The 18,801-nt window shown below is 38.7% G+C and overlaps 1 protein-coding gene across 2 annotated transcripts in view; it reads left to right on the forward strand.

Annotated features, from left to right (window-relative positions):
* The window catches only part of LOC149152817 (CBL-interacting protein kinase 23-like), a 346,757-nt gene that overhangs the window by 187,554 nt on the left and 140,402 nt on the right, over positions 1-18,801 (forward strand). For both annotated transcript variants that reach the window (XM_089440398.1, XM_089440397.1), the window contains exons 3-10: positions 2,579-2,650; positions 2,880-2,987; positions 3,144-3,224; positions 3,539-3,592; positions 3,728-3,853; positions 3,978-4,067; positions 4,367-4,489; positions 4,593-4,703. In XM_089440398.1, coding sequence (XP_089296524.1) covers positions 2,579-2,650; positions 2,880-2,987; positions 3,144-3,224; positions 3,539-3,592; positions 3,728-3,853; positions 3,978-4,067; positions 4,367-4,489; positions 4,593-4,703 — 765 coding nt within the window. The remainder of the gene's footprint in view (positions 1-2,578; positions 2,651-2,879; positions 2,988-3,143; positions 3,225-3,538; positions 3,593-3,727; positions 3,854-3,977; positions 4,068-4,366; positions 4,490-4,592; positions 4,704-18,801) is intronic.

Genomic DNA, 18,801 nt, shown 5'->3' on the forward strand with positions numbered 1-18,801 from the left:
CTTTGGATCATCATCACACACACTCATTTCTCTTATCTTGAGAGAGTGCAGACTAGTGATTTCTCTTTTTCTCTTGTACGCAATGGCTAAGCAGAGTGTGAATTGTCCTGGGGAGGATATTTATTGCATGAATAGACTATCTTGTGGATTGATGACATGATTCCCACTTGAATAGTGTAAGTTTAATGCTATTTTATTCCATTTTGCATGTAATTTATGAAATTAAGGTTTATCTTGTGTCATATTAAAAAATGGAAGATCTTTTATGAACTCTTGTTTTTACATATTTATGCAAAGTTTTTCATTCAACAATCCATCAAAGGAACTTGTTTTCATTCATCTTTTGACCTTAAATCTCATATGAAAGAAGTCACTAGGGTTTTTAAGGGAAGCAAAATGTCTTCCACCCTTCATCCAAGGTCCTCCTACCTTGACCTTGACCTAATTGACTCCATTGTCCAATTGGATAAAGGCACTAGTCTAGTTGTGTTGATTGCTTTAAAGTTCTCTCTTTTCTCCTTTTCATGGTAGCTAGGGTTAGGATTTGATCAAATTCTGCGTTTAATAGCATTTTTAGACCTATACGTTATTGTCCTTTACATAGGAATTACATTTATTAATGTTTAAAATCAAAATCTATCATTTATGGCATACTTTACTATCAAAATTAGGGCTGACTTCATAGGTTTATGCTGGTGTTTTGTGCATTTTCAGCAATTAAAAACTTCTTGTTGACCTATTCCTTGCTTACCTCCCTTATAGCCTTCAAGCCTTTGCTGATTTTATCATTTGTAGGCTATTTCTTGGCTGTTATATGGTTTTGCATGCTATAAATCTACCTATCATTGAAGCCCTAACTTATAACAGCCTTTTCTTAGTTTGTTGGGGTTGGTTGAAAGTGTACTTGAACATTTGTAAATCCTCTCCTGGCCTTCAACGCTTTGCCAGTACCTTCTATAAGCATTAAGCTCTTATTACCCCTGAGCCTTCCTTTATTGAAGATCTTTCTAGGTGATATTGTTGGCAAGATCAGTAGAGAATCATTTGCCTTAGTAACCCTAGATCATCTATCTTCTAAGCCTTACCAGGGAGGCCTTTATTTTGGGGATAACATCCGACTACAAAACAACAGGGAAAGGCCACTGACGTGACAGTGGTGGCTGATTTTTTTGTTTCCCTAAGACCTAGGTTGCCTAGTGAGGCTTTGCACTAGACTGCTAGATTTTGCGGCAATAGGTCTCATAAATATTGGGATTTGGATCTCAAATCCTCTAACTTTGACCTCTCTCTTGCTCCACTAAATATTGATGAAACTAGAAACACTTCTTCCATTCCATGATCCACTGTTGAACTTGCATCCTGTTCTGTTTTTGTTGATGAAGATGAAGATGAGATGAATATGTAATAGCATAATGCAATAATTTAGTGAATGTTAATATAGACATGGGTTTCCTGCTAAATTGTCATTTAGGTGTAGCATTCTTATTTTCTTCATCGTTTTTATCAAATTTGCAAGATAATGAATACTTTCTTTGAAATATTTATATTTATTATATTTTTTGTATGTTTCAATACTACGTTTCCTTGTTTTGGGGGACTGGCTTTCCATGGGCTGTCTGTTTCCATGTTTCATGTGTCTTAGGATATTGTAACATATCTTATTATCTTCTATTACAAGTCATTGTAGTAACATGTGTATGTGGCAGGACGTATAGTATCTAAGATGCTCAAAATTCAAAATTATTTATGAATTCTATTTATCAGGACTATGATTATTACATTTAAGATGAGCAATGCACATTAAATGAAAGGGAATATGTGAAAATGATGGGGAAATGGCAGCTGCCATCACCCCATTAGGAGTGATCAGTACTTTCTTTAGGATAAGTTGGCCCAGTGCTCTTGCCCAATTTGCTATATTTAATGCCATCCAACATTGCATTTGTTGCAAGATGGCAGAATATATATAATTTAGGTTGGCATTCTTTAAATGGCTGTAGTTTACTAAAATAATTTCCTAATTGTAATTTTTCCTGATGAATAGATCCGTTCATTTCTTTGAATTAAGGCTGTCTTCTATAATGGTGAAGTTGCAATTTACTGTTTTGTGATTCAAGTAAATTGTTTTATGTGCGGATGTAACAGAATGGGTAGGATCTCATACCGCATCTAAAAAATCCTAAAATTGAGAACCAATTGAGTAGAAATAAAATTAAATATACATATTCAAATGCATAGAGGAGTGAGTCAAAAAGGGGTGATAGATTGCATTCCACTGGAATGTACATAAGGTCCCAGAGGCCACAAAAGGCCAAAAAAGGAGAAGACCCTGGAATCTGGATGGAGGGAATGACCTGTATTAATGAAACGTAGGAAATGCCATGCCATCCCATTGTATTAGTTGTATCTTCAAGCTGAGGATCTTTTGATCTCTCTCTAGAGCTCTGTTGAATATGTGGGAGGTGAGATTGGGACTGCAGCAGTGTCTGGAAATGCAATTTACATCTAAGAAAGACGTTGCAATATTATCATCTGCCTTGTTTTCCTGAACTTTGTAACAATCTTTTGATTGTCATAGGTGATGGCCAGTAAGACGAAGATTTATATTGTGATGGAGATGGTTGCTGGAGGCGAGCTTCTTGAAAAAATTGTAAGTAACTAACAAGTCTTGTTATATACAGGTTGAAAAATTTGTAATTTCTTTGGTTTCCTGTTCAATTGTCAATAATGATAGTTAAACGGTTTTCCATATCTTGATAATCTTCCTACAAAAATGAAATATATGCGGACTGTATTATTTGGATTTGTTTTTGTAACAGCCTAAACATCCACTGTTTTTAAAACATCTCCTTTCTGAATGTATTTCTTTGAATTGTTAGACTAGTCATGGGAGATTGAAGGAAGCTGAAGCAAGGAAATACTTTCAGCAACTTATTAATGCATTGGATTATTGCCATAGTAGGGGTGTTTACCATCGAAACTTGAAGGTAAACCTCAGACCGGTTTGATATTCCATCATTTACCAAATTCAATTTTGTGCATCTGTATCACCTCCATTTCTCCACTTGGAATGAATTTACAAGGGATACAAATTGTGTAGTAAGATGTTCTAATATGAATTTTTCCATTCATGGCCTTTGCAGCCAGAAAACCTGCTTTTGGATGCAAACGGGAATCTTAAAATTTCAGAGTTTGGCTTGAGTGCACTGCCTCAGCAAATTAGGGTAAGCACACTGGAAGTATACAATTCATTAATTTTATAGAAGACATTGTGGTTTTTTGTTTCAAGATTTTTTATTCTCATTTTCGAAATTTTGCGTAATGACAAATAAAATAAATAATGCATTCAGAATTTTGAATAGTAGGCACTGTTTATCTTTACTGTCACGTGTACCTGGAGAAAAATGTATAAGCTACAGCAAGGGTTAAAATTTGCATGGTGCTATCCTTGTCAATATTGCTTTTCAATGGGGTTGCATGTGGTTTCCACCAGAAGAAAAAATGGGCAAAGTTGACATTTGGAAGTGATTAATCGCAGGAGGATGGGTTACTTCACACAACATGTGGAACGCCAAGTTATGTGGCTCCCGAGGTAATGATATTAGTTTTCCATTATTAGTCTAGCATGCAACCTGCACCTTAGTATGGTGTTTTACTATGTCTGTTAATCCCTAACTAGAAAGCTCAATCTTTTGGTGGTCAACCATTTTTTGCGTGCCTTCTACAGGTCATCAATGATAAAGGTTATGATGGTGCAATGGCAGATTTGTGGTCCTGTGGTGTTATCCTTTATGTTTTATTGGCAGGATGCTTGCCTTTTGATGAGGAAAATCTTATTATTTTGTACAAAAAGGTGGGCATAATGATAGTATCGACTTCAAGTTATTTTACTATAGTTGTTTTATATATTGGAAGTGTGTTGTTAACAAAGAACATTCCTATGACTGACCCAGTGACCTTTTGCAAATGAGTTACAGATTAGTAAAGCAGATTTCACCTGTCCTTCACTTATATCTTCAAGTGCAAAGGATTTGATATCAAGAGTTTTGGATCCAAATCCTAAGACAGTAAGTAATGACTTATTTTGGTATGTACCTCAATATCTCACACATACACAGTTTTGTATGGATTCTGGAAATCACTGATGGTACCATGAAACTCATTTTTCAGTATTGTAACATTTGTGATTGATGTCAAACTATAATTCATAGTGCTAACAGGTTGTTTGATGTCTTTCATATGGGAACATAGATTTACTGATAATGCTAGAATGGACTCTTACCAACCAGATTGCATCTTTGTCCTGGCTATATATTGCGAGAGTCCAACTTCTCTTAGTTTAGATATTTTCCTTTTTGCATGGCAGCGCATTACGATACAAGAGATCTTAGTGCATGAATGGTTTAAGAAAGGTTACAAGCCCCCAAAGTTCCAGGAAGAGGAGAATATAAATATAGATGATATCAACACCATTTTCAATGAATCAGAAGTAAGATCTTTCTACTTTAAGCTATGCTTGCCAAGGATGTAAATTTTGTGAAATTTTCAAGATTTGAAGGCATTTTTGACTAAATCCAGGTATTTTGGAACAGGAATATCTTGTTACAGAGAAGAAAGAGATGCAACCAGAGTTAAAGAATGCATTTGAACTTATTGCATTGTCACAGGGCCTCGATCTTTCCAATTTGTTTGAGAAGGGGATGGTATGTAGTGGACAAAGATGGTTAGAATGGAAATCTATTTTTTTTTATTTAATTTTTTATATCTGTATATGTGAATCCACCTTCATTACTTATGAGCACCCTCCCAACCCTTGAACACAAATATATTCCATGTTACTGCAAAATCTAGGACCTATTATGAACATAAATAATATAAATTGATTAATAATTAATAATTAGTATTACCAAAAGAACATGTCTCAAAGGTAATAACTATTCATAAAAGAGCATCTTAACTAGGCATATATACAGGGCCCTTACTGTATTCCAATTATCATTTTCTCATACACTTACATCTTATTATTTAATCCTCAAAGGATATCTTTATTTTCCAAATATTCTGGAATATTAGTTTGTGAGCCATATTTGGTTATCACATTTTGTATTAGAGCCATGTCTGATCCCAGTCTTTGCCCACGCTCTTACTAGAGCATTGTTTCTAATCCTAGCCTTTGGCCGCGCTCTTATCAAAGCCATTCTAATCCGACTTTTGGCCATGTTACCCACCATTTTGTGGGTAATATACCTAGGAGAAATTTTTTCTCCAAGATGGTCCTCAACTGGCAACCAACAACCCCTTGCAGCCATCAGCTAGGTCATTATGCCATTTCTCTGCCACCTGAGCCAGCCATGTGGTACTTCTCCCATCTGCCATGATCGTATGTTTGAAGGTGGGCCTCCCGAACCTAAAGGTATGCCTTGTCATTTGGAAATTGAGTATTGTAGCTTGCTTATCATGGACACTTCTGGGCATGGATTAATGGGGGGATTCAGCAGAAAGAATGGGCTAGGTCTGTGCTTTTGTCCCCTAGACTCCTTTTAGGTATTAACCTTGGATTCTAGTCCTGTGGGATCTCTTTTACTGATCATTTGGCTCTGGGGATGGTATTTCATGGGAAACCCCGATTTTGGTTGCGTGGTCTCGCTCCCTTATCCGCTTATATTAGCCTCTTTCCATTCATTACTACCCCATTCATCATTTCTCCCACCTGGGTCTACATTCCTCCACTAGGTCCACATAGGGTTAGCTCGCCCCTTCCCCTTGCCCTCACCTTGGGTCAGTTCTGGAATGATTCCCCGGAGGTTGATGCAGCTAAAAAGAAAGATAAAAGCATATTTGGCCACATTCAACATGAAAATGTACCACAAAATGCAAAAGATGGCCGGGACAAACACATTTAGCACGTGGGCAAAAGCCAATACATGAGCTCTACCCCATCCTCATGGTCATCACCTTGGTTCCTACAGGTTCTATGAACCTCCTTCATCATATAGGAACCCATGATTGTACCAACCCCTGGTGGGCAATGAACGCCCCACCTTAAAAGGGGGTATTCATTGCTATATCTTATACATCATGCTCTCGCCCCTTGAGCCTCGAGCAATTAATCAAAGAAAAGCATTAAAGGAAAAAGACATAAATAAGGGTGGAAAAATCAAGGCCGGTGCACCTCATGTACCACAATTGCTCCCTCTTATACATTATAAACCCAAGAGTGGGCTCCCATGTTATTAGCTACCCTTGTACCCAAGCATGTGACCCAGGGCCGTCCCTTCTCATTACCACTTCATTCACCCATCTGTCATGTTCCCGTGAAAATTCCTACTACTCGAAGGAACCACTACTGCAACAAATCTGAATATACTTCACCTACTTGATTTTTAAATTACATTCAAGTTATTCTTCTGAATACTAAAGCAAATTACTTCTGCAACCTACACTAATTAAATATTTGATCTCATGAAACAAAAAACAGAGCAAAGAACAAGATACATAGCACACACTTATTTTTGGACACAATAGTCCCTGGAAAAACCCAATGCGGGAAAACCGGTGCAGCAGTTCTGAGTGTTTATTATTATGTAGGAGAAATATCCGAATACAAATCAAGGATGCTCATCTAGCAATCCTTTACAGAGAAAATACGACGGAAAATCTGAGTGAGTTTTACCTAACTTCACCCGGCAGAATTTTGACTGATCCGGCACAAGACTGGCTAACCCCGACTATTTCTGTGCTAGCTCTGCGTCAACCCTGCGTCACCTTCTCTGCCCTCTACGTCAACTCTCCCGACTGTTTCGGCAGTTTCTGACAGTTTTGGCTGTTCCGACAGTTCTGGATTTTGCGTGACAGGCGACTTTTCTGCGTCAGCTCTCCCGGCAACTGCACTGGCTCTGCGTCAGCTCTCCTGGCTGTTTCGGCAGTTCCCGACAGTTCCCGATAGTTTCAGTTGTTCCAACAGTTTTGGATTCTGCGTGACAGGTAGCTTTGCTGCATCAGCTCTCCCGGCTATTTCTCTGTTGCCTCTCTGCAAGCTATTTCCGTCTCTTTGTCAGTGTTTTCCGAAAAGTCCTTCCGGATTCTCACTGCCCCTCTGCTGCAAAATGATCACTTAGTTTGAATTTCTCAGCTTCCTACCCCTAGAAATCGAACTCTTTCATTCTCTCCGTGTGTGTTTCCAAATGAACCCCAAGTCTCCATTTTATACTTTTCCTGTTGAGTCTTCAACGGCTGAGATTAAGTCTCTAATCAACGACTAAGATTAAAACATGACTTGATCTGCCTTCTAGATCATTCTCACCTATATTTTGATTAATACCCATTAATATTTTAATTTCCCTAAGTTTAGACTTAGGAACTCCATTAAAAATATTAATTATTTTAATAAAATACAATCCGGGTTGAATTTCACCAAATGGTTTCTTGGTTCTTTAGAATTCATGTGCCTTAGCCTCTCCACCAATTTTCAAGGCTAGAGCACTTCCGATGCTACCAAAAACTAACAATGCCACCACCTTTTGAAGGATGTACCTTGATTATATTATCACCTTTAGAAGTAGAAACCACCTAATAGGATCATTGGTTAACCCCATTTGGAGTTTAGGAGACATTGGCAGATCCGAAGCCCATTATGGAAGGGAAAGCTATTATGAAGTCCCCACCTGTGGTCCATGATTGGTAAGCTAATTTACTCGATTTCTCTAATGACTTGTTGGACTGGAAGGCTAGGGAACGCATTGGATCTTATGCAGGATTGCAGATGGTCTTCATTTTGGGTTTGGTCTTCCTATATGGGGTTCGAACCCTCCAGATGGCTACATTGGCACTTATAGGGTGTGCGTTGAGAGCCATGGGTCTCCACAACAACATAACACTTCATGGATCCTAACAACCTTTTAGAGATTGCTCATGGTGCACTTATTGGATGAGGAAGATGCACCTAATCCATCATGCCCAGCTGGCCCCGAATTTGCACCATACATTTGGCAAATGATCTAGGACTTGTACGATGATGTGGTATCACCTACACCATCATCCTTGCCCTTGCCGGCAATCTACAAGCATCTTCGATTTGTTTGAAGACCCATAAGGACACTTGTGTGTCCCCACATGTCATTTGGAGTACAAGCAGCTATTACAAGGGACCAACCCCTCGTCCACTGCTTTTGAGGGTCTTACTCTTCATTGTGGCACCCATGGACGTCATTAGGCCTCTTAGAGGGCCCTACGACATGCATAGATTATTATTTGACCTCTTGAGAGGCTTACTTTTTCATTTATTAGCTAGTTTGGTGGGCTTGTCACCAAAAGTTGAATTATTAGAACATTATTTTATTTTTGAGGCTTATATAGGCCAAGTAGGCTAATTCGAACTCCTTGTTGGGAGTTTTAATCGATAATTAATCCTCCTAATATTTAATTGTCAATCTGGGACTCGTAAACACGAGTTGTACTGCGTTTTTGGCTCAGCTTAATGGTCAGAGTATATAAGTTTCCTTAATAATAATGGTTTTAAACAGTGTTACTTGGGAGCGGGAGCGGGAGCGGGGAGCGGGAGCGGGAGCGACCATTTTCAGAAGCTCCCGTTTGGGAGCGAATCCCGGAGCGATTTTTTAAAAATATATATATTTTTTATATTTTTTAATTTTTGATACATATATGTCAACAAAAACATGTAGAATGATGAAATAGACATAAAAAACATAAAAAAACATAAATTGATCATTGAACCATATCACATCAATCATCTAGAAATTATAATCGTCATCAACCTTAGTAAAATAATAAATTAAAATAACATTCAATTCAATAACATTTATCATCATTGATCACCAAAGTAACAAGTTGTACTTGTAAGCCAAGTTTAACCATTACAAGAAGTAATATCGAAGATATTTCTAAGTCCTAACTTCTAACTGTTAACATGATATGAAATGTTAAAAATTTATAAAATGAAACATGAATAATGAGATGAAATGAAACAACTTTAGTCTTTCACAAAGCATCATATTCATAATTCACAATCATTACCAATGAGTTATAATTGCCAAGGCCCAACTTCAAACTTCAAATTTTCATTGTCACAGTGATATAATGTTTACAAAAAATATCATAATGTCATAATGATATGAAAGAGTCAAGAGTCAAGAGTCAAGGACTCAAAACTCAACACTGAACAGTTATGAAAACTAAAGTGACAAGTCTAATAGAAACTAAAAAAGACAAGTAAACTGTAAATCTACAAGTGGCCCTTGCCACGAGAGTCTCCAGGAGTATAAGTAGGTCTTGGCGGTCTTCTAGGAGTCTCCCTCCCAGACCGACGACCAGAACTCGAGCCTCCACGCGAGGGTGTCGATGGAGGTGGCGACAGCAATGGAACAAGACTCGGGCCCCGAGAACTGCTACTGGATGGTGGAGGTGGAGGTGGCATGGCTGCTGCAGCTGCTTCAGCTTCATCCCGTACAAGCTCATCTTCTAGTTCTTCCATATGTACAATGCCATCCTCTAAATTGTCGTCCTCAGGGTGACTGTCCCAAATTTTATATGTGGGATCTTCATTGGCCCGATCACAGTAATGGCTCAACAACCTCAAATTGTAGTGCACATAAACCAAGCTTTCTGCTCGGTTTTCGTTGAGCCTGTTTCTTTTCACATTATGTATATAACTGTAGGTGCTCCAACACCTCTCTGCAGAAGAAGAATTTACAACCTGTGCAAGAACTTTCAATGCCAATTTTCGCAAAAGTCCGTCGCCGCCATATGTTTCCCACCATGTGAGAGAATCAAATTTATCTTTGTCGTCCATTGCATGGAAGTTACCATACAAACCACTGCCAGTGAAGTATCTGCCTATTTCAAGGCGCACAGCTGCACATTCCTCCCTGTCAGGCACCAACTTTTCTAATGCATCCAGATATCCTTTAGTTACCTCTCGATCTAAATGGGGTTTGGTCCTAACACCACCCCCTGCTGCAGGTTTGCCCAACCAAGAATCTGAGTAGTATTTTGGCGTAAGGATATACGCCAAGCAATGTAGTGGAAGGTTAAGCTTTTTCCACCGTTCACACACACAATCGTGAATCAGATTGTACAAGTCGGGATCTCTGTTATTAACAATGTCTTTTATTTCCCCCAACATGGTATCCATTTGCTCATACACCTCGCCAATCACCGGTTTGTCTGTATCTGCAAACCGAATCATGTTATAAATTGGCTTGGTGAAATCCAATACCTGTCTCACAGCTGTCCAAAACTGCCCATCAAGAGCGGCCTCCTCCACCGTATCAAAACCTGCAATGTCAGCTACATTTGTAGCCCTTTCCTTTAACACCTGCCAATTTGGACTTGATACCATGCTAGCTAAACCCTCTCTTACCTTCAAAAGGCGCCTGAAGGTGAGGTAATAGCTACCAAATCTAGTCCTCGCAATCTTCAGCAACTCCAATCTCGAGTGACTGCGGAAAAGGCCATGGGTATTGCTATGATTTGTAATAAATTTTATCATTTTTTTTCCTCTCTTGTACAAATCCCCAATCCATTGGTATTGTTCATTTTTGTTTTTGACAATATCATGCAACAGAAGGTTCAATGTGTGAACCAAACATCCAGACCAAAATATGTTCGGGTATCTATCCTCAATAATTGCTCCCGCTGCCTTACAATTAGGAGCATTATCAGTGATGACTTGGATGACATTGTATGGGCCAATACGCTCAATTGTTTCAAGCAATGCTTCTGCAATGTTGATAGCGGTCTTGAACTTGTCTGAGTAATCATGTGCAGCTAGAAAAATGGGACCACTTCGGGACACAGCAAGAACACTTATCAATGGCTTGCCTTTTACATTTGTCCATCCATCAGATACAATGGACACCCCATTGTCAGTCCAAGAACTTGTCATTTTATTCAAAGAATGTGATATTTTTGCTTTTTCATGATCAAGGCCAACTGTTCTTGCCTTGTCATACCCAGGGCTCTTGTATCCTTTAGGGGCATCATTTATGGCAGAAACCATTTCGTGCCAATAAGGTGAGCGTAGAACATTGAATGGTATCCCATTTGCATAGAGGAACCTGTAAATTTTTGAATCCACATCATTCCTACACCCCTCATCAAGGAAATCTGATATGCTTCTACGGCGTAAAGATGATGACCCTGAGCCTCCATGTCCATATCCACTGCCTTGGGAGGATGCTGAAGGAGTTCTTTGTGAGCTTGGTTCAAAGAAACCCCTTGATCTTTTTGCTTTGTATTGGGCGTCCTCCTCTTCCTTTATGTATTTGGCTCTATCAACTGTTGACACCCCGTTGCAAGTTCTGATTCCTATTTGTTTCTCTCCATCCCATGCCCTTTTCCCGCAAAGGTGTCTTCTCAAACGGGTGTATGAGCCTGTGAAATCAGTGTTGCAATGGGGGCAATGAAATTTAGTGGTTCCACCCCCTCTCCCTGTTTCAGGCCTCTGAACATATTTCCACAATGGAGTTTGGTCTTGTTTAGTTTTTTCACCCTCATGTTCACCCTCCACATCCTCCTCACTGGGGTTTTCACCTATTTGACTTCCTCCGGCTTCTTCATCCACCTCTTCAGGGTCAGGCCCCCTCCGTTTCCTACTCTCCACCACCATAATAACCAGAAAGGGGACCAGGAAGAGGAAAATGCCAATAAAAATGCTCAGGTCCATCGTGTTTGATGTTTGTAGGGTTTGAGTCTTGAATCTGCAAATTAATTTAGTTTATTGGGATTAATTCATTTAATTTATTAATTTAATTTAAATTAATGATCTTTAAACTCAAACAGGTAAATGAAACTAACCAAATTAACTACCTAACCAGCTAAACTAACTAAATGATTAAGTTACATACCTCTGCAAGCTTGCTCCTCGCTCCTTGGCACTTGCTCCTCGCTCCTCAGCTCTGGCTCCTTGCTCCTCAGCTCTTGCTCCAGCTCTCAATCTCTTGCTCAAGCTCTCAATCACTTGCTCAACAAAGTTGTAATGACAAGTTTTTGGCCCATTGGGCTTATAAAACAAAAAAAATTAGCTAAATTTTTTTAATTTTTCGGGTCCGGCGGAATTTTTTTCCGCCGAACCGCTCCCGGCCGTTAAAAAATCGCTCCCGGAGCGTTTTTTAATGCCCGGGAGCGATTAGGGAGCGATCGGGGAGCGATCGCTCCCGGGCATTAAAAAACGCTCCGGGAGCTCGGGAGCGATCGCTCCCTGAAACGCTCCCTATCAGAGCAGGGAGCGTAAATTTTTTTAAGGGAGCGCGCTCCCGAAAATCGCTCCCGTCCGGGAGCGATTTTGGGAGCGCGCTCCCGACCCGCTCCCGAGCCGCTCCCGCCAGGAGCGCGCTTCGGGAGCGGGTTCGAAGGGGGGGGGGGCGCTCCCCCGCAACACTGGTTTTAAAGAAACAAAATGAAATCTTAATGAAATGCCCTAAATTTATAAATGAAATTGAATTGATGTCACACTGCTTATAAAACCAAATCTATGTTACTGTTATGGAAAGTGAACTAATTCTAAATTACCCTATGCTATCAAATTGAATTGACTCTACTCAAACCAAAGCAAATACTGTACTCAAAACCTATTTGAAGCTAAATTATTACTTTAACTATGATAAGACTACAAAACCATTCCTACTTATGAAATTTAAACATTCACACTTATCAACACTTCTCAACTATTTTAATTAAATGGAAACTATCTAATCTATCTAAGCTCTGGAGTCCTAATTTAAAAGACACTCAAACATTGAAATGCAGAGACTATCTATCAAAACAATTGAGATCCTACAAGCATTTGATCAAACCAAACTAACTACAATAGTCACACTATTCCTATTAAACTCAAAATATCTCGCTGCTGAGAAAAAGGAATTGATAAACCAAGACCACATTCTGGCAAATGAACGTATTCTTCAATCCTCACGTTGTAAATCTATTTGGTTCTATTCTATTACTACAACAATTTGAATTACTGTTGCCTAGCTAAAGATTTAACATGACTCTGTTTTATGACTACTGCTGCAAACACGCAAAAGCAATCTTATAATACAATCTCAAAGACCCTACAACTCCAAATCATTGCTGTGTTTCTGATTTATGTTTATCAATGCATCAGAGGTTCACACTTGGTCCAATTCACAATTCACCAATCAAACTCACACAGGAAATCTTCGTTTTGCTCAAAGTTTAATTATACACTTGCGTTCAACATAATAGATTTAAGTATGCTCTACGTATAGGGATTTAATACATCAACAAGCATTCACAATGCTAATCTAATGAGGCAGAGCAATGCTTTGTGAAAGTTAAGCAGTCAACACAAAGTGACCTATACGTGATCCTTGAGACCAATGTATATGAAATTCTCAAAGGTTATGGAGTTCGGTCTTTCAATCGAACTTAGCAAAAGCTACAACACTCTGTAGTCTAATTGAAATTGACAAACATTCAACATGCAGTAATCAAATTGAACTTGACAGGGAATCAAAATGAAAACTAAATTAATTGTTCATAAGGCAATCTTAAATGTTTCACTCAACAATGAAATAGAAACTAATACATATAAAGATTATAACTACGCTATGCATAAAATTACAAGAAGCTGACTCCGGACTGCTTTCACACAGCAAAATGAAGAATTGAATAGCAATCAAGCATTTAATTGAATGAAAATAAATTAAACTACAACAATCACAAATCTAACTGAGTACGAATGAATCAAGCTACAACAATCAATCTAAGATGAAAAAGGAAGCTTGCTCCCAGGTGATGGTGGGCCCTTGCCACACTTGGGGAAGCTCTAGAACTTGCAGTAAAAGGAAGACTGTTAAAACATGCAAATCAAATACTCACAACTAACTAAAACTGGAACAATCTCGCTCATGCCAAGGCCATGTATATTACTGAAACAAAGTCAATTATAATTGTAAGGTGTCTTAACAACACTTCAATGCTCAATAGCTTTCACTCCCCCCCCCCCCCCCCCCCCTCTTTCCTATGCTCGCTGCTCTGCATTTTATACATGCTGAAGGTGAGATTAATTACATTCTAAATGAAATGGGACAACAAAACAAATTCATGTTGTGTTTGACTTCTCTAGATGGCCTTCGAATAACTAATGGTTGATGTTGATGTTGATCAATGCATGGATGGAGGACAAGAACTTATCAAACCGTAATTGTGGCATAAAAATAGGCAGATCCGAATTTGATTGTTAAGTACAAATCTGGATATTTTATATAAATTGGCCTCAGAGAACTCCGCATATCTTCCAAACCGTAATGAATTTTAGAAAACTGTTTCAGGGTTAGTAAATTGGCTATACTGGGACCAAAACCCATGTGCCAGATTTTCTTCATTCGCCTTCACCTGCATGAAAATCGAGGCGGAAGTTGGCAGTTTGAAAATTATTGCAGATTTGGGCAAATTTGTGAATTTCCTTCTAGAGACCCACATGAGTGACCTGGGTGCAATCCAGGTTATGGAAAGGTATTACAACATTATTTTTGACAATAACCTCTCTCGGTTTCTCTGGAAGCATGCTGAAAGTGTCAAAGCCCCAAATTGGTCATTTCCGTACTCTACTGGCTTGTGAAGAAACTCGGCGATGGAACCTTGTGAAAAAATGAGCTTAGCGAAACCGTCATTAGTAAATCATGGCATAATCATCTTTAATCATAGAAAATCTAAGAAAACTAATGATAGTCAACCACAAGACATAAAATGTGATTTGGCAGCAAGTCGATGGAATTAGGGTACAGAACGGGTTAAAGATCTAGGGTTTTAGGTTATGAATGGTGATATTGCATGATGAAAACAACCACAAGACATAAAATGTGATTTGGCGACAAGTTGATGGAATTAGGGTACGAAATGGGTTAAAGACCTAGGGTTTTAGGGTATGAATGGTGATATTGCATGATGAAAACATGGGCATTTTCGAGGCCCATCACTCCTAAGTTGTGTATAAATACAAGTGAGATGAGTTCGTTTCTCATCATCACTTGGTTTGGATCTCTTATCTCTCTTGAGATTTTCGCACTTTTTCTAGAGGATGAATTGGAGCTTTATGGATGAATTTTGATGTATGGATATTGGTCTATCTTCTCTTGGAGCTTCTCTCTTGTCAATTGTGAATGGTTGGATATACTCTGTTACATGTAATTACATGCTTTCTAATGTTATTCTTGTTTACTTTTGTCATATACATTGCATTGGGATTTTCGTTGTTCTATGGCTAATTGCTGAATGCATTTACTACTTAAAGTTGTGGAATTTGTCTCTATTATAGCATTTCTCAATGTATGGGCCATGTAATGTGAGCGAAATCTCCTACGGGTAATTCTATCAAAGAATTTGACCTTGATAAGCCATTTCCTTTTGCACATCGAAGTATAAAAGCTGTAAGGTTGCTTCTTCTTGACCTAGAAGGCAAGCAAAGTGATCTTGAGGCCTCCTTGACTGGGAACCAAGAAATCCTACTCATATTCATCGTAGACTCCATTCTCCCAAAGAATAAGGCATTGATCTACCAAGGGTGGTCATTAAAAATCATATTCTTTCACCTCCTTCTAGGTCTAGCCAAGTTGGGGTACCTAGGGCATCAATTTCTCGACAAGCTAGCCAATAAAAAAAATCTGATCTCCTAGGGTCTCCTGCGCTAGCCTTTCCTCAAGCTCTCCTCCAATTTGGAAGCCATTCCGATGGTGGAGTTGGGAGAAAAGCCAAGCCCTAGCTCCAGGATCAAATATTGCCCTGCCATCCCCAAGGCTAGTACCTCATAGGGTCAAAACACCATTTTCAAGTGAAATTCTTTCTTTGATCATTTCCCCCACCTTGTCTAGGCTAAGAATATCATTGGTTGGCACATACTTTCTTCATACCTTAGACCAGGTCCACTTGGCTCTGTGTGGTCCCACTCCTTTGAAAGATCATTCTTCAAGAACCATTTGGGATACCAATTCTAACAAGGATTTTAGGGATTGAGGAACTCCTTCACAAGTCTTATCCCATAAACCTAACCCTCAAATCCTCTCTTCCTTTCCCTAGAATACATAGTACCTTGCTTAGAAAGCAAGCAAGTTCCATCCTTCAAACTCTTCTGGGAAAGGGTTTATTTGGGTCACTCATATCCATTGAATTATCCTTCATTGGTGACTCCATACATACTGGGTCTCCTCCCATCGGTGAAAGTCCATAAATAGAAGGGAGCCTTAGCTGAGGTGACAATTGGCTAAGTCTTCATTTGTTGCCCTTGGCCTAGCATTTGCTCTTTAGGGATCCCCCTTAGGTCCCTTGCTAGTTTGAGTGGTAACATTTTGGCGCTGTTGCTAGGGACACGAAACGTGTTTTTTTTTTCCATATGGTTTAATGTTATTCCTGTTTACTTTTGTCATATACGTTGGACTGGGTTTTTCGATGTTCTAGGGCTAATTGCTGCATGTATTTATCAGTGTTGCACACATCGCGATCGGGATTTAATCGGCGCCGGGAAAAAAGCGGAAAAAATCGTTAAAATCGGGAAAAAATCGGAAAAAAGCGGGAAAAAATCGTTTGGCACAAATTGAAAAAAAAATTGAAAAAAAATGAATATTTTTGTGCCAAACGATTTTTTCCCGCTTTTTTCCGATTTTTTCCCGATTTTTCCGATTTTTTCCCGATTTTTCCGATTTTTTCCCGATTTTTTCAAAAAATCGCGATTTTTTCGATAAAAATCGCTATAAAAAAAAGGGGCGATTTTTTCGATAAAAATCGCGCTTTGAATCGGCAAAATTAAAAAATCGCGATTTTACGATTTTATCGCGATTTTATCGCGATGTGTGCAACACTGGTATTTATTGCTTAAAATTGTGGAATTTGTCTCTATTATAGCATCTCTCAATGTATGGGCCATGTAATGTGAGCGAAATCTCCTAGGGGTAATTCTATCAAAGAATTTGACCTTGATAAGCCATTTCCTTTTGCACATCGAAGTATAAAAGCTGCAAGGTTGCTTCTTCTTGACCTAGTAGGCAAGCAAAGTGATCTTGAGGCCTCCTTGACTGGGAACCAAGAAATCCTACTCATATTCATCATAGACTCCATTCTCCCAAAGATTAAGGCATTATCTACCAACGGTGGTCACTAAAAATCATATTCTTTCACCTCCTTCCAAGTCTAGCTAAGTTGGGGTACCTACGACAAAAATTTCCCAACAAGATAGCCATCAAAAAAATTCGATCTCCTAGAGTCTCCTACGGTGGCCTTTCTTCAAGCTCTCCTCCAATTTTGAAGCCATTTCGATGGTGGAGTTGGGAAAACCCTGCCATCCCCAAGGCCAGTACCTCATATGGTCAAAACACCGTCTTCAAGTAAAATTATTTCTTTGATACTTTCCCCCACCTTGTCTAGGGTAAGAATATCATTGGTTGCCACATACTTTCCTCATACCTTAGACTGGGTTCACTTGGCCCCGTGTGATCCCACTCCTTTGAAAGACGATTGTTCAAGAACCATCTAGAATACTAATTCTAGCAAGGATTTTAGGGATTGGGGAAATCCTTCATATCCCTAACCCTCAAATCCTCTCTTCCTTTCCCTATAATACATAGTACCTTGCCTAGAAAGAAAGCAAGTTCCATCCTTCAAACTCTTTTGAGAAAGGGTTTTTTTGGGTCACTCATATTCATTGACTTATCCTTCATTGGTGACTCCATACATACTGGGTCTCCTCCCATCGGTGAAAGTCCGTAAATAGAAGGGAGCCTTAGCTGAGGTGAGAGTGTGCTAAGTCTCGATTTGTTGCCCTTGGCCTAGCATTTGCCCTTTAGGGATCCCCCTTAGGTCCTTTGCTAGTTTGAGCGGTAACAGGTCACACAATTACTAGAGTTTCTATGATTTGACTCTTTGACCACACCCCGGATTTTGGCCATTTTAAATGAAAAAAATTCAGATGAAGATAATTATCATTTTGTTGCAAATTAAAAAAAAAGGAGACTGAGAAATCGGGAAAAATGAAATATAATGGAGAAGCATAGCAATATTTTGAACAAGCAAAAAATTGGGTTCTACATCCCTCGTCTTTTTCTCACACCATTTTACAATTTGTGCCATAGAACCAACTTTTATTTCAATTGCTGTTATATAAGAATTAAGGCTACCATACATACACTCTCTAAAAAGTCGCATTGTTTAGTTGTAACTCAAGCAACTTGTAACAAACAACTCCTGTTTGTTTGTGTGTGGACAATATATTGAATTGTATAAATGTATTTATAGATAAATAATTTATAGAATGATTAATAATAATCACAATACAATAACCGTTGTGACGGTTTACTTTACAACATTGATTGGTAATGAGGTGAAAGGGTACGTGCTCTTTGACTTTTCATTTAATTAGTTAATTTATTTATATTTATATTTATGTTTATGTTTATAACATTACAACCCTCTCAAGGAATGCTTTGTCCTCAAAGCATAAGAAACATGATTTTCTCTAGTTGGGCACATCTCCATGGTGATATGAAGTTTATCTGTGTTTGTGGGTTTGACTTTGCTTGTGCTTTGAGTGTTGGTGAGGTTCGTGTGTACTGTTTGCATCTTTTTGAGAGTGGAAGCTTTAACACCATTTAGTTTATAGTGTTGTCCTTGCCAATTAAACTCCATGAACTGTTCTTCAAGGTTTGTAGTATAACTTCCTAACTGCATCAACCATTCCACTGTTGAGAAATCTAGGGGCAACAATATAGGTGATTTCTCTAACTTATGAGAACTGCTTGTGAATACTTTTTACTTTTTTGATTAAATTCTTCT

The sequence above is a fragment of the Pinus tabuliformis genome, chromosome 9 (genome assembly GCF_031772625.1).
Source record: "Pinus tabuliformis cultivar Carrire ecotype Pingquan chromosome 9, CPIR1, whole genome shotgun sequence".
Taxonomy (NCBI): domain Eukaryota; kingdom Viridiplantae; phylum Streptophyta; class Pinopsida; order Pinales; family Pinaceae; genus Pinus; species Pinus tabuliformis.